Here is a 14,575-nt window from a genome sequence, read left to right on the forward strand (position 1 = left end):
TCCGAGTTCAACCCACGGGCTTCAATTCTCCAAAACAAGCTTCTCCGCCTGAATTTCAAGAAACAAAGAAGGAATTACTGATATAGGAGAGAAGAAGATTCAAATAAAGAAGTTTGGAAAAGAAAGGAGCTCACAGACCAGAGCCCTTCTCTCTAAAACCTCTCTCTAGGTTTCTTTGAGAATGAGCTTATGAAATTATGTTCTCAGAGAAAGTCTTAAATACCCTTCCCTCTATCGTTCACTAACCTTGAACCCACTTATTACGTTACACCATAAGCTTATTTGTTTAAATCCTCTTATTATCTTTTCTAAAATTTAACTTTAACTTATACACAAGTTAATTTTAATTTACGAAAAAATTATTTTAACTTTTGTTTATATTTTTTACTCCTAAAGTATTTTTGAGAAATTTATCAAAACATATTTTTAATCTATTTAATAAATTTTTTTAATTTAACAATTAAATTGTTAAAATTTAATATATATCATGAGTTATTATAAATAAAATAAATTTGTAAAGAATTAATTTACAGTAGCTTGATCCCCATTCATTTTACAATTTTTAAAATCTAAATAATGAAATTATAGATAAAATATTATTTATTAACTTAATATATATATATATATATATATATATATATATATATATATACTATTCTTTTTTCATTTTTCTTCTTACCAAACAACTTAATAAACCATTCAATAATAAATAATTGATTCTTATCAAAGTTAAAATAATATTTTATTAAAAGAAATTACATCTAATGAACTAATGAACACATGATAGTCATTGATTATCATTTTTAAATCATTTTGTGAACCATTTCTATGAGAAAAAAAATTCGTTTTCTACTACAGTATCCATATCCATGCAACACACTTATAAAAATAAAAGTGATATGTCATTTATATGAAATTCTGTTGTCACTTGTCTCTGATCAAAATAAAACAAATTGAGAAAAACAAGTATAACTATGTTATATCATTGACAAACTCAACTAAGTATCATATTTCAATCATGTTGCAGCTAGGGACTTCAAGTTTTGATATTTTCCACTTCCATAAAAATACAATCTAAGCAAGTTAATTAATTTCATTTGTCAACAAAATGAACTTTGTGAATATGAAGTGTTACTTCCAGGATTGTACATGACAAAAAAATGTAATATGACTTAGAAAATTAGATATCCCTTGACAACCAAAAAATTTGAGATATCCAACTAAAACAACATATCTATTATGAAACCCTAAACAGAATTCTAGTTCTTAAACTTTTAATTATCCTTGATTACTTTTATAAAAAAAAATTCACTGTCATTAATTATTCATACTTTTTGTGTTAGATAAAATAAAACATTCAATAAATCAATTAAGTTATAAAAAAAATAACATTAAAATTATTATAATAGATAAATAAACAATTACCACAATAATTTAATTATACTTTGTTATATTAAATTAAGTTATAATAATAGATATATCTACATATTATATATATATATATATATATATATATATATATAAAAGAGGGATCTGTTTACTCTAAGAGTAAGTTTACTTAGACTTACTCCGTTCAATAACTCATATTTTACATCAAATTTCAACGATTCAACCGTTGAATTTAAAGTTCTTAATGCATAGATCAAGTCTACAAATTTTTAAAGAATTTGAAAATCATTTGATACTTTATTTCATTAATTCAAATTGACAGATAATCATAAAATCATTTTATACATTGATTTGAATTAATGAAACGAAATATTAAATGATTTTAAATTTTTTAAAAATTTGCAAATTTAATTTATGCATTAAGAACTTTAAATTTAATGGTTGGATCATTAAAATTTGATATAGAACATGAATTATTGAACGAAGTAAGTTTAGATAGACTTACTCCTAAAATAAACGAATCTCTCTCTATATATATACATATATATATATATATATATATATATATATATATATATATTTACTTTTCTTCTTTCCTAATAAACTACTTAACAAATCATCTCATTTTCTACTATTTCTTTCCTTTCACTTTCTTCTATGTACCAAACATAGGATATGTTTGGTTTGCCATTTGTATACTTAAATGGACCTTCCAAGGATGAAATATCCCATAACATGCCATGTGGGTATTGATCTCATGAACATACTAGTCATGTACATATGAATCTACATGAATTGGAAACGAGTACCTACATCGTGATACGTAATGACAAAAAAATATACTCTTCTTTTAACTATGGTATTAATATAAAGTTTATTCCATACCTAAGACTATAATTCAAATGTTAGTCATTTGGGTTAAGAGACACAAACTACTACTATTTGTGTCAATCAATATTAGTAACAATTTTTTTTTATTGTTGTGAAAATATCTTAACATTATTTATAATTTAATTTATAATACCATGATCATTTATTATTATTATTATTATTATTATTATTATATTATCAATTCAAAATTACCTGAAAAATAATTAAATAAATAAATTCATATTTATCATAAAATTTATACCATTTTAGTAATTACTCGTTTAAAGTACTTTCAATTATTATCATCTAAACAAGTTCCCAATTTGATAAAAATACTTCTAGAATAAAGAAAACCAAACATAAATCAAGTCAAATTAAACTCGCTTTTAAACTAAACTTAAATTTAGAAAGTTTAGTTCAACTCAATTTTGGAACTATAAACCAAACACACAAGGTATTAAAGGACTCGAGCCAAAACGGCTTCAAGAATAATTAAAGCTCTCCCATTCTGTCTATTTCTTGTTCCTTATCCAGTTCCTGTCTGGTGTTCTTCCTCCCGGTACAAATGTACAATATTTATCAGCAGCCCAACTTTCTTTGACTTCGTAGCTCTATCTCCTATAAATCCTAGTGTTGATAAAAAAAATTATGGCAATAAGTTAAAAAAAAATGATCAGTAAAGAGCTGCAATGTTATGTTTGTCACTCCAATCCACATTCAACTCTGATTGCTTCCAAAAGTTCAGGAGAGACACGGAGCTTTGTCTCTCCCTCTTTATCCACTTTATTAACATTTATTGCGGAGCTAGGTTTCTCTTCTTCCCCCCAACCCCTGTAAAGTATGATTTTGTTAAGCTCCTGAGAGACTAGAACCGCACCTGTTGCTTGCTGCAAGAATAATAGGGAAAACAAATTTCAGGGACTTGGAGTGTTTTTTGACCAAGACAAGAAAGAATAATTCAATGAAAAAGAGACGAAAAAAAGGAAAGGAAAATTCAGCAATTCAGCATGAGCACCTCTAGCTTGAGCACCACCTCCTGAACTGAGGTCCCTTTTGCCCTTCCTTTGACATTAACTATGGCAAGAGGGTGCTTCTGGAAGTGAGCTTTGATTACTTTCGCAAGACCAGTTACAATATTGCTCTTTCCTGGAAAGAAATTATGTCCATAAAACAAAAAAGAGACGACACATTCCTTCTAATTAACATAATTTCAGTATACAAAAGAGATATAAAGCAAAGCAGAGAACTGCCGCTCCAGAACCACGTGGAGAAAAAGCAAATACATAATCTAGAATGAAGAGCTTTCAAGCATCTGATATTTATTAATAATTCAAGATTTACGTAATCTAGAATGAACATATAAAAAAGAAAGTTCTCCTTTTAGCTTGCCTTCTTAAAAATAGAAGGCTAGAAGCTCCACCAATTAGCTCTCTGGAAGTTTCTGGTTTTGGTTATTCATTAAGAAAATAAAAGCTACTTTTATTTTCTATAACTTCTTTAACATTGTGTTTCGTCTAACTTCTTTTAAGAGAAGGCCCCCCCAGAGAACTACGCCAAACACTACCTAAGGACCAAAACATAGAATGCTAGTTAGCTATATTTACTGAAACAAGCCAAAAACAATACCTACGGAAAGGACAGGTCGCTTTTTCATCATCAATGCCTGCTTTCGTAGAAGAAGTCTCTCTCTGTTGGAAAGATATACAGATCTAGAAGGAAACTCATTTGAACTCATATCTGTCAATGGAGCCGATAGTTCAGCATCCCTCTTAGATGCTATGATTGATGATTCCATTACCTTGCTATTAGCGAAGCAATGCTCTGTATCAACCACAGAATCACTAACTCCATCCAACTGAAATCCAAGATAATTTTACCAAATCAATATTTAGAAATGAAACAAGAATCCAGAAAATGTCAAAGGAAGCCTTGACATAACCAGATGTTAATCCAGGAGAGAATTGAGGTCAACAGTTCATTTTTCATCAGTCAAAGCCACGTACTTGCCTTTGTTTCTTTAGGAATCAAACCAGACCAGGATTCTGGTTCATCTTGATGAGCTCCACCACCATCAATCGGCTCCACTTGCTGCTCTTGTATTGTTTGTTGATCGTCAACATAAGGTTCTTTAGAATTCCAATTTATGGAATTTCCTGCTTCACCTTGATGAGCTTCACCACTATCGATCAGCTCAACTGGCTGCCCCTGCTGCATTGCTTGTTGATAAACTACAGAAGCTTCTTTGGGAGAGTTCCAATTTATGGAATTTTCTGGTTCACTTTGATGAGCTCCACCACCATCAAGCAGCTCAACTGACTGCTCCTGTATTGCTTGTTGATTGTAAACAGAAGCTTCTTTAGTAGAATTCCAATTTATGGAATTTTCTGGTTCAGCTTGACCATCACTGTGAATCAGCTCAACTGGCTGATCCTGTGTTGCTTGTTGATTGTCAGCAGAAGTCTGCTTCTTGTTTGCCTCCATATCTTTAACCTAATAAGGTGAATATTCTATATTCCTTAATTGAAATCAAAATGTATTTCAGGAACATGAGAAAGAAAACAAGGAGCACTCACCATTTGAAGTTTCAAGTCGTTTATGTTCCTATCTAGCTTCAAAACATGGAGCTTCAATGACTGCAAGAAGTGAGGAGAAAGCAAGAAGGTTGTGATATTTGTGACATATAAGATAAGATTAGCAGTCGATTTCCTTTTCAAATGAATGACAAGGATAAAGAACCATGCCACGTGTAGTGGTTACTTGTCAGGCACCACTAGTAACATAATATTAACTCTATCAGTCTACCAAATAAATATTGAATGTGCTTATTGCTAGATAAGAATTTTTTGTGCACTTTGCAATGTTTTAGAATGTTCAGCTGAGCACTTCCTTAAAAACTGAAGCATTCATAAAACAACAAATGATTTTTTTTAAGCTAGAGTTTGGTGCTTCAAATAAAGTATCTTGTTTACTACATTGAAAAAGCTGTTGAAACATTAAAAACAAAAAACAAGTACTTCTCGGTATTTAAATTCATACATATAATAACTCTAAGAAAAATATCTTCTAAAAAAGATTATATATGAAGATCCTTTTTATTAGAAGTGATGCAAAACTATTCTATAATCGTCATTTTAAACGTGGAATACCAGACAAATAAATGTCTCCTACCATACAATTTCTTTTCTCCTTTTCACAAAGGAAATGTTGAAAACAAATCAGCTGATACTCCTATGCAAATACAATTGAATGATGACACCTTTACCTCACAGCGCTGTGCTTCTTTAAAGCGCTTCAATGCTTGCTTTTTATTTAAAAGTGTCCGAGGCCTCAAACTTGCAGGCCGACTATAATTCTTTCCGCGATACACAATGATTGCATAGCCCTTGTTCACTCTTTCTACTGCAATTAATATTCCACCGCTTTCTGCCTCTAAGGTCTGAGCTATCCGTTGGACATCTTCCAGGCTTAGCTGTTTATTACATATTATCTTCACAAGTTCCCGATACTTCCAATGAAGATGCATATTTTCCACCGTTCCATCAAAAACCCCTCGTCTACCTGAGAAAAGATTTATCAGGAAAAAGTGTTGTCACAAGTCAAGTACTTTAAATAGGATTAAAGATCTCAGGCATTTTATTCCAAATTCAGAACAATCAACTATCTATGATTGTGAATTTCAAACATCATATTCAAGAATCACCTAGTAAAAGGAAGGGATCCATCTTCAAGCCAATCCTCCGCAACATGTATTTCTCTTCTTTAGTAATATTCTCTTTATTGATTTCTTCTTGGGGGCTCTCTGCATTTTCCAGCTCTGCTAGAAGTTTTTCAGCCTTTGCTTTCTCTTCTAGTGCCTGTATGTGAAAGCTACAATACCATCTGTAACTCCAAAATAACATTTGAAAAACAGCAAACTGGAGCTTGTTAATGAAATCATACCATTGACAGTTTGACGCTAGTATTTTTAATAGCTGCCTCAGAATCACACTCTATGGTTCCATCTTTCAGGTCTGGAGTGACTGTAGCTGACAAACTGTTTCCAGTCTTCAGTTTGTACAGTCCGATACTCCTCCGCTGTTCAATTGCTGACGACACTGCAGCTGGCAAGAAGTCCTTTCCTCTATAGAAAACGATGAATTCTTTATCCCGAGCAAGGAGAGTACCTCCAGTCAGATGCTGCAGAGAAATATATCTTTTATTAAACTGAAATTGAGATATAATAGTATCTGTGACAGGAATTGGATTTTTAGGGAGGACCGGTAAAAATCCTTAGTTCTAAACAGGAGCCCCAATGAAGGAATAGAGCTCGGTGCAAAGAACCCGTATTGCGTAGCAGAGAATTAGTTAGAAGAGAGAGAATAATTTTTCAAAAGTGAATCATGTTCTTTCATTCCACTTGGTTGCACATCTAATAATATGCACGGGTATTACACCCTGCCCATACAATCTAGAATCTTCTACCCAGCCACATCAGCTTGTAAAATAGAGAAAAATCGCACAGTAAAAATATAAAAGCCCATAACAGTAAAAAGTAAAAACACCAAGGTATATGAAAAGAGAAAACTCATGACATGTGATTATTGTTAACAGTAATTATCTACTGTAACAATACCCGTCCCTACAAGAACACCCTTGTCCTCAAGGGTGGAAGTTAGAAAATTTCTTGAGAACATCATAGTAAAACTCCCAAGTAGACTGCTCTGCAGGGAAGTTTTTTCCACTTGATCAACCCAATTCATCCATCAAGTCTTCTATCAAGGGAATAGGAAACTTATCTTTGACTGTGTGTTGATTGAGCCTCCTATAGTCAACACATAACCTCCAAGAACCATTTTTCTTCCTCACTAAAACAACTGGAGATGCGAATGGGTTATTACTATGCTGAATAAGACCTTGCTGCAACATTTCTTCAACAATATTATCCACAATGTCCTGTTGCAAAGATTCGACTGAAGTATGCAATTGACAAGAAGGCATCTCCAAATGCTGATTGGGTGGTTCCATATACAAGAAACACATTTGTGCCCCATGTTGAATGGCTTGAGAGAGAGATTTGTTATTAATGAGTTTAACTTTGGAAGGCTTAGCCCCCCTAAGTAAGACCTTCCTTCCTTTGATCAAAAATTCCATTTGAAGCTTGGTGAAGTCCAACAGTATCGGGCCCAAAGATTTCAACCATGGTATTCCCAAAATTAAATCACAACAACCCAAGGGGAGCACAATCACATCTGCAGTGAAAGAAATTTGTTGTAGTTGCCAATTAAACCCCTTACATAGATAGGGAGCTTCCAATCTGGTGCCTCCCCCAGCTGTGACCGTCATTGGAGTGATTTTCTCCAGCTTACAACCCAGTCTCTTGGCCACTTCCAAGTCCAAGAAGTTATGTGTACTTCCACTGTCAAGTAAAATCTGCAGCAATTTTTTGTCATGCATACCAGTGACCCTCATAGTCTGATAACCTGGAATTCATGTCATAACATTCAAAGATAACTGGGGAGTTTCAGTAGCTATACCCTCACTACTAATTATTCCAACATCCTCCTCTTTTTCAGTTGCATTATCAACATCCTGGTCCTCCTCATCCAACTCCATCACCAAGAGTTGTGATCTTTTATGTTTCAGTTGGTGTCCCGGTGTGAATAATTCATCACAAAACATACAAAGGCCTTTAGCCCTTCTTTCAGCCATTTCTGCAGCACTAAAGGTTCTAGGAATTTTGTTAAACACTGGTTTTTGGTTCTGGTTCGGTGTGGCATAGGTATTGGTCAGAAGAGGTTTAGGATTCAAATTTGCAGGTCTAACAATGGAGTAATCCGTTCTATTGTTAACCTTGCTCACGGAAACCCTGGAAGCTTCATACAATTTGGCAAGATTAGCGGCATGGGCAATTGAATTGGGATTGAACATGCGCACATGCATTTGTGTACTATGTTCTAAACCAGTTAAGAAAATACTCAGAAAGTGTTCAGGCAGCAAAGATACCTGAGTCAAAGCCAACTCAAATTCATCAACATAATCTTGAATTGTCCCAGATTGTTTCACTTGAATCAATGAAGAAAGTGGGTCGTCATAGATCTCTCCAAATCGCATGGTTACATCTGTTACATATTGCTGCCATGGTGGGTATATATCAAACTTATTCCTCATGTAATTCAAGTGCCACTGAAGGGCGATTCCATCTAAATGGATGGATGCTAGGCGAACTTTGGATTCTGCAGGAGTACCATCCAACATGAAGAATTGGTCACATTTATACAACCACTCTTTCATCCTTTTTCCGTCGAACCTCGGAAATTCAACCTTTGATATTCTCGTGGAGTATGAGTGGTGACTCGATTTAATATTTTCAGAAAAGGAGTTGTTGTTTTTGATGATCGAAGAAGCTTCATTTTGATTCTGTGATGCTTGCGTACACAAGAGACTCCTAATTTCCTCCATGCTCACACTCATTTGTTCCAGCCGAGCATTGATTTCTGCATGCTTGTCATCGACTTTCTTCTCAAGGTCGGCAATGGCAATTTGGTTGCGGGTGGCAGCGGCCATTTTCAAAATACCAGGTCGAAGCTTTGATACCAATTGTGACAGGAATTGGATTTTTAGGGAGAACCGGTAAAAATCCTTAGTTCTAAACAGGAGCCCCAATGAAGGAATAGAGCTCGGTGCAAAGAACCCGTATTGCGTAGCAGAGAATTAGTTAGAAGAGAGAGAATAATTTTTCAAAAGTGAATCATATTCTTTCATTCCACTTGGTTGCACATCTAATAATATGCACGGGTATTACACCCTGCCCATACAATCTAGAATCTTCTACCCAGCCACATCAGCTTGTAAAATAGAGAAAAATCGCACAGTAAAAATATAAAAGCCCATAACAGTAAAAAGTAAAAACACCAAGGTATATGAAAAGAGAAAACTCATGACATGTGATTATTGTTAACAGTAATTATCTACTGTAACAGTATCATACATATTTTTTGCTTTTAAAACACGATTGTGTTTTAGTTTTGTTCTTTAAAACAACTATCACTCACAACTATTATATTTACCAAAAAAAATTATATATGAGATCTGTCCAATATTGCTACAACCAGGGTTTAACTAGCTCCCCAAACAGTTGTGCCAGATCAGTAATGCAATTAATATAAAACTGTTAGCAAATCTTTAGTTCTTCTATTCGTCTCTTGGGACAAAACAAGAGAAAATAAGATAAAGTACAAAGCCAACTATGTAATTTTTAAAAAAGATTTCGGGGCCACCATTCCTGTCCTCAAGATAGTGATCAAAAGTGATGGGAATTTTATCATTAAATTCAATTTACTTATTTTAGTTAAACCAAATTAAAGAAACATCTTAAGACTCAATTTAATTGTCATAATAGCATCATTTGGCAGTTAATCAGTTAACATCATATCTTGACCTCATTAATTTACTACCATTTTCTAAATAAGCATTGCCTGGGTGATCCCGGATCAGTCAATATTTCAACACCACTGTACCCACATTATGAAATCTATTATGTACATAATTTATCCAAACAAATCAGCAGAAGCGAGATGAAGGCAATGTGATGGAACCCAAAGCCATCAAGATGAATTGCTGGACCAACCCAATAAAAGCCTAACCCAAGAGTATAAAGAGTTGACACTAGAACGAGAGGGACACATGGCAAGAATGGGGAGGAGCATTCTGTTATGCAAGAGGTTGTTACTGGGGAGAACAATAATTATAAGAAATAAAATGAAAATAAACGGGTTAGAAAGGAATTCAGCCATCTGGCTAGGAATCTCATAGCACATTGGTCAGGGAACTGAGGGGGTATTACTCTTTTTGTCTCTCTATTCTGTTACTGCATTTTCTGGTTAGTGTTGCAGTCGCTGAGCATGTGAGTTGATCTCTGTTTTGAGTTGTTGCTGCTTGATGGTGTTCTGTGCATGGTGTTGGGATACCTAAATTCTAATCATTAATTACATTTTGACAGATGAGTAGTATTACAATGATATCTCTTGATCTTTTGATAATTCGAGTTAGATTCACATTCCTAAACCAGGACACTCTGACGGTCTGACCATAACGTGCTAGATGTTTTCCACCAAAATATGACTAATAATCTCAATAATAAGGAAGAAAGTCTACAGGGAAAAGAGAAAGTGAATAACACATTTCTTTTTTAAAACAAATTAGCAGACATTGTCTAATTGTTATTTGGAACTTGCAAGATATAACAACAGGGATTATGAATTTCTTTTGAGGCACTAGCCAATTTTACCTACAGGGTGATCGGAAACATCCAAGAATAAATTGATATAATGCAAACATATCTAGCATCCAGTTTTGCCACTTATGTTTGAGTGTGAGAAAAGTAGAAAACTTGTTAGTTAAGGACAGTAGTTAAGGTCCTGCACTTCAGCTACCAGCATGAACATAAGGATGACAACAAATATGTAAACTTGCAAATCATCTTCTCGAGTAATTTACAAAATGATATTCATGAATGATAGTAGTTGACAGCAGAAGTGCCATTCACAAGCAATCATACACTTCCATTTACCATAATATTTAAACCATAAGTGCTAAATTTCATAAAATTTGATAATCATCAGAAAAAACAATAACTGACCTTTATCTCTTCAGCCATCTCCTCACCGTTAGTATTCTGCACACCTCTCTTTATAGCAATCTTAACAATCTCACATCTTTCCCAAAGCTTAATAATTGCAGCAGCCAATCCGTGAAGTTTCCTGTTTCTACCTGAGAAACAAAAGAACAAGAAATACAATTACATCTAATTTTGGTCAGATAAGAAAAAGTAGGAAAAACTCACCTAAAGCAAAATGACATGGTAAATGTTTGCCAAGTCTCCTCATTGCGGTCATTTCATCATCTGTTAATTTAGGCTTCACACCATATGGAAGAAGGCGAAAAGGCTTCCTATATCCAGGAATAACTGCTGGAAGAAGATCAGCATCAACAGGCAGAGGGTCATATCCCCACCAATCAGTGAATCGTGGCCCGATCCCTGTTAACAAGCAGTCTGCATCTTTTGCAAGCTCTGCCTCACCCGGCAGTTGAAATCGTAATTTATTGGGACTGCCAACACCTTGTATTAAAGCTGGTTTTGCTGTTTTGACATTTGAACTTTTCCCAGCATATGTCACTGAATTCTTTTCAGAGGAGTGGCTCTCTCGGTTATCACAATTTTGATCATCCTCATCAGTTTGTTGCAAAGCACCACCAGTGTTGTCATCTTGCAAAACTTTATCAGATAGAAAGTAAGGGTACTTATAATCAGTCCCTCGGTATAATATTATCTTACTTCCAGATCTCCAAACAACAAGGCCTCCAGTTTTTCTCTGACAATGACAAAGAAATAATCTACAATCAGATAATTACACAAGGGGCAATGAAATCATATTGGATAAATTGAAAGGGTAAAATGCAGATACCCACTCCAGCAATAGGTTTATTGAAGAAAACCTCCTGTAGTTGTTGTAAACCTAGGTATTGTTCAGTTTATTTTCTATTTTTACTTTCATTTCATATGTTTTCAATAGTCATTACAAATATGCCACATATTTTTCACTTTTATCTCCTGATTTCAAGAATTTGCAAAGGAAACAGCATGAGCAAAAACAAAAAAATGTTGTTTTTCACATTTTAACAATATCTTGAAAACACAACACACAGAAAATAGAATGACATTATTTTAATCTCATAAATAAAATCAAAACAACTGATACCGGAAAAAAATATCATCTTAGGAATTCAGCTCTGAACTTATCAAAACATGCAAAGTAGTGCCAATTTAATTCCTCACGTACTGGCAAATAACTCACTTAATCAAATTTTGGAGTATGGTTGAAGCGAGCTTTTTAGTATGTTGCACAGGTATGAATTGGGTACAGTATGATTACGTTATTGATTTCTTTTAAAGTTTTTGTTGATCACTTAGGCTCCTTAGATATCCATACTGATTCAACATAACTATATCATCAATTTTGAAGTATCTATGCATTAATTGTTGCATTTTAGCCCATGAAAAACGGAAATTATAAGCAGATTGGAATGCAAATAGCAACAGTTGGGTTTCCACCCCCTTTGCTCTCCTCGTATGGAGCTAGCTATTGACTTGAGATACAATGTCAAGTACAAATTTTACACTTTCATCCAATTACTAATCTTTGTAGATTGACATTTAGGCTTTTGTTTGAATAAACTTTCAACAAGTACTTATAGGAAAGGAAATAAGTTGGCAAAATGAATTAAACTTCTCTTAGTTAAAAATTAGTTTATACATAAGTTAAAATCAGCTTTTGGAGAAGTTAAATGAGATGGTTTCTATAAAAAGTTGAAAATGCATAAGTTGATTTTAATTTATGGCAGAAACTTAAGACCTTATTTAGATACATTTCTCCATAAACACTTATAGGATAAGAAAATAAGAAGTTAAAATAAATTGAGTTTTTCTCATAAGCTAAAATCAATTTATGTACTTATCTATAGTTGTCTAACTTCTCAAAAAGCTAAAGAGCATAAGGATCTGTTTAGATAAATTTCTTCTAAAAGACTTCTATGAGAAAAAAATAAGGGAAAATAAAATAAGTTTCTCCAAAAGCTAATTTATATAAGCTCTTTCCTATCAGCATCTCTAAAATCTTAATTTTCACTTATACATAAGCTAGTTTTAACTTATGAAGAAGCTAATTTGAATTTTCCTTCCTATTTTTTTCTCCTAAAAGTGTTTCCAGAAAAAATTATCCAAACCTGCCCCAAGTTGTTTTTAGCTTACTGGAGAAGTTTAATCCATTTAACATTCTTATCTTCTTCTGAATCCTATCCATATATAAGTGTTCATAAACAGAACTTGATTACTTTTACCTCCTTATTTTCTTCTTATAAGCACTTACATTCAAACAGGGGTTAAAACAATTATTTTCAAAAGTCAATAACGGCTATCCATGACAGTGTAAAAGGTGCATTCTAATTAAATTATAGCTAGTGTGATTCTAACTGAGTGACATGTCCGGGTGTTCCAATTCCACACCCTGTAACCAGTGTGCTATTTCCATAGAGCAATAATAACTGATTGATTTTGTTCCCACCGTCTGTTTACATCGATGGTGTCACCACATCCGATTGTTTGCAGGCAAAACTGTGACAGTCCAATGAACGGACAATACTTCGAATGGGACGATCCTAACAATAAGAATGTTTGGATATCTGTTTAAAACCAAGTTGAAAAATCACATATTCCAATGTAAAAAAAAAAAAAGAAGCAAAAAGTATCAAGTGTAGTTTTTTTAAGCTAAGTTTTGTTGAACTCAACTATTTCCAAATACACACAATCTCAGTAGACTTAAGTTGGTAACAAATTTTGAAGCAATGGCAATGACAGTGGGGTATTGTTTTCTTACCTCCAACAAGTCATGAGTCCTTTTCATGTTGAACCTAGAGAGATCCTCGCACACGACCCTCACCACCTCGGAACTCCTCCACCGTTCGTGAATCCCATTCACGATCCCTTCCGTGATGCCCGCCTTCCCCACCCTCAGCTTCTGCTTCATCCCCAGCCCCGCCGTCGTCAGCCGCCGAATCTCCGCATTCGACAGGCTGAGCTCCGCCAGCGTCGGCACCCGCTCCTCCCTCCTCTCCTGCTTCGCCCAGCTCGGGTCGATCGTGTGCCCCACGCGCCGATTCGGGAGGTGCTGCGGCAGAGGCACGAAGATCTCGCCGGCGCCGGAGGAGGAAGAGGGAGCGGCGGTGGAGGTGGAGGTGGAGGTGGAGGTGGTGGCGGGGGATTCGTCGGTGATTCCGAGGGTGCGGAGCTTGTCGGCGATTCTCTGAATGGCGGAGTCGGGGAGGGTTTCAGTGTCGGAGCAGCGAATGAGGAATTTGGATTTGGTTTTGGGGATTTGAAAAGGGAAAAGGGAGAATGAAGAAGAAGAAGGAGGAGGAGGAGGAAAGGTGGGGAAGTAGTGGAAGTGAGTTGCAGGAAGCAACATTTCATCAGTAGTGAGTTAGTTACTCCATGGACATGGATAACGAACGAGACTCAGACTATACACACAACTTGCAACGTACACAAATAAAATAATCCAGGGAGGGATATTTTTATTTTTTTATCGAGTAAATAACTATTTGGTCCCTCACTTTTATTTAGGACATTGTCAAAGTGGTTTCTAATATATATATATATATATAAAGTAAATATTTTTTTTTAACTTTTATTATTATCCCTCACTTCATAATGTGTAGGATTCTCTCCTCCTGGCCCTTCTTCTTCTTCAGTTAAATAAATAACTAAATAATATTAATAATA

At 34.5% G+C, this 14,575-nt stretch overlaps 1 protein-coding gene across 2 annotated transcripts; it reads right to left on the minus strand.

Moving 5' to 3' along the window:
* Nucleotides 1-2,619: 2,619 nt before the first annotated feature.
* On the minus strand, nucleotides 2,620-14,350 carry CFM2 (CRM family member 2). 2 transcript variants are annotated; one of them, XM_020347171.3, is made up of 11 exons: nucleotides 13,671-14,348; nucleotides 11,081-11,609; nucleotides 10,877-11,007; nucleotides 6,199-6,435; nucleotides 5,960-6,113; nucleotides 5,522-5,817; nucleotides 4,833-4,892; nucleotides 4,267-4,749; nucleotides 3,886-4,114; nucleotides 3,275-3,405; nucleotides 2,620-3,146 (listed from the first exon to the last, which is right to left on the minus strand). In XM_020347171.3, the coding sequence occupies exons 1-11, from the start codon at nucleotides 14,256-14,258 to the stop codon at nucleotides 2,961-2,963; spliced, it is 3,024 nt and encodes a 1,007-aa protein (XP_020202760.2). In that variant the 5' UTR covers nucleotides 14,259-14,348; the 3' UTR covers nucleotides 2,620-2,960. The 2 variants fall into 2 exon arrangements, with proteins under 2 accessions (XP_020202760.2, XP_020202761.2); XM_020347172.3 differs by lacking the exons at nucleotides 2,620-3,146; nucleotides 3,275-3,405 and having other exon boundaries at nucleotides 3,953-4,114; nucleotides 4,263-4,749; nucleotides 13,671-14,350.
* Between the last annotated feature and the right edge of the window lie 225 nt (nucleotides 14,351-14,575).

Source organism: Cajanus cajan, chromosome 2, assembly GCF_000230855.2.
Source record: "Cajanus cajan strain Asha chromosome 2, NIPB_CcT2T_4, whole genome shotgun sequence".
Taxonomy (NCBI): domain Eukaryota; kingdom Viridiplantae; phylum Streptophyta; class Magnoliopsida; order Fabales; family Fabaceae; genus Cajanus; species Cajanus cajan.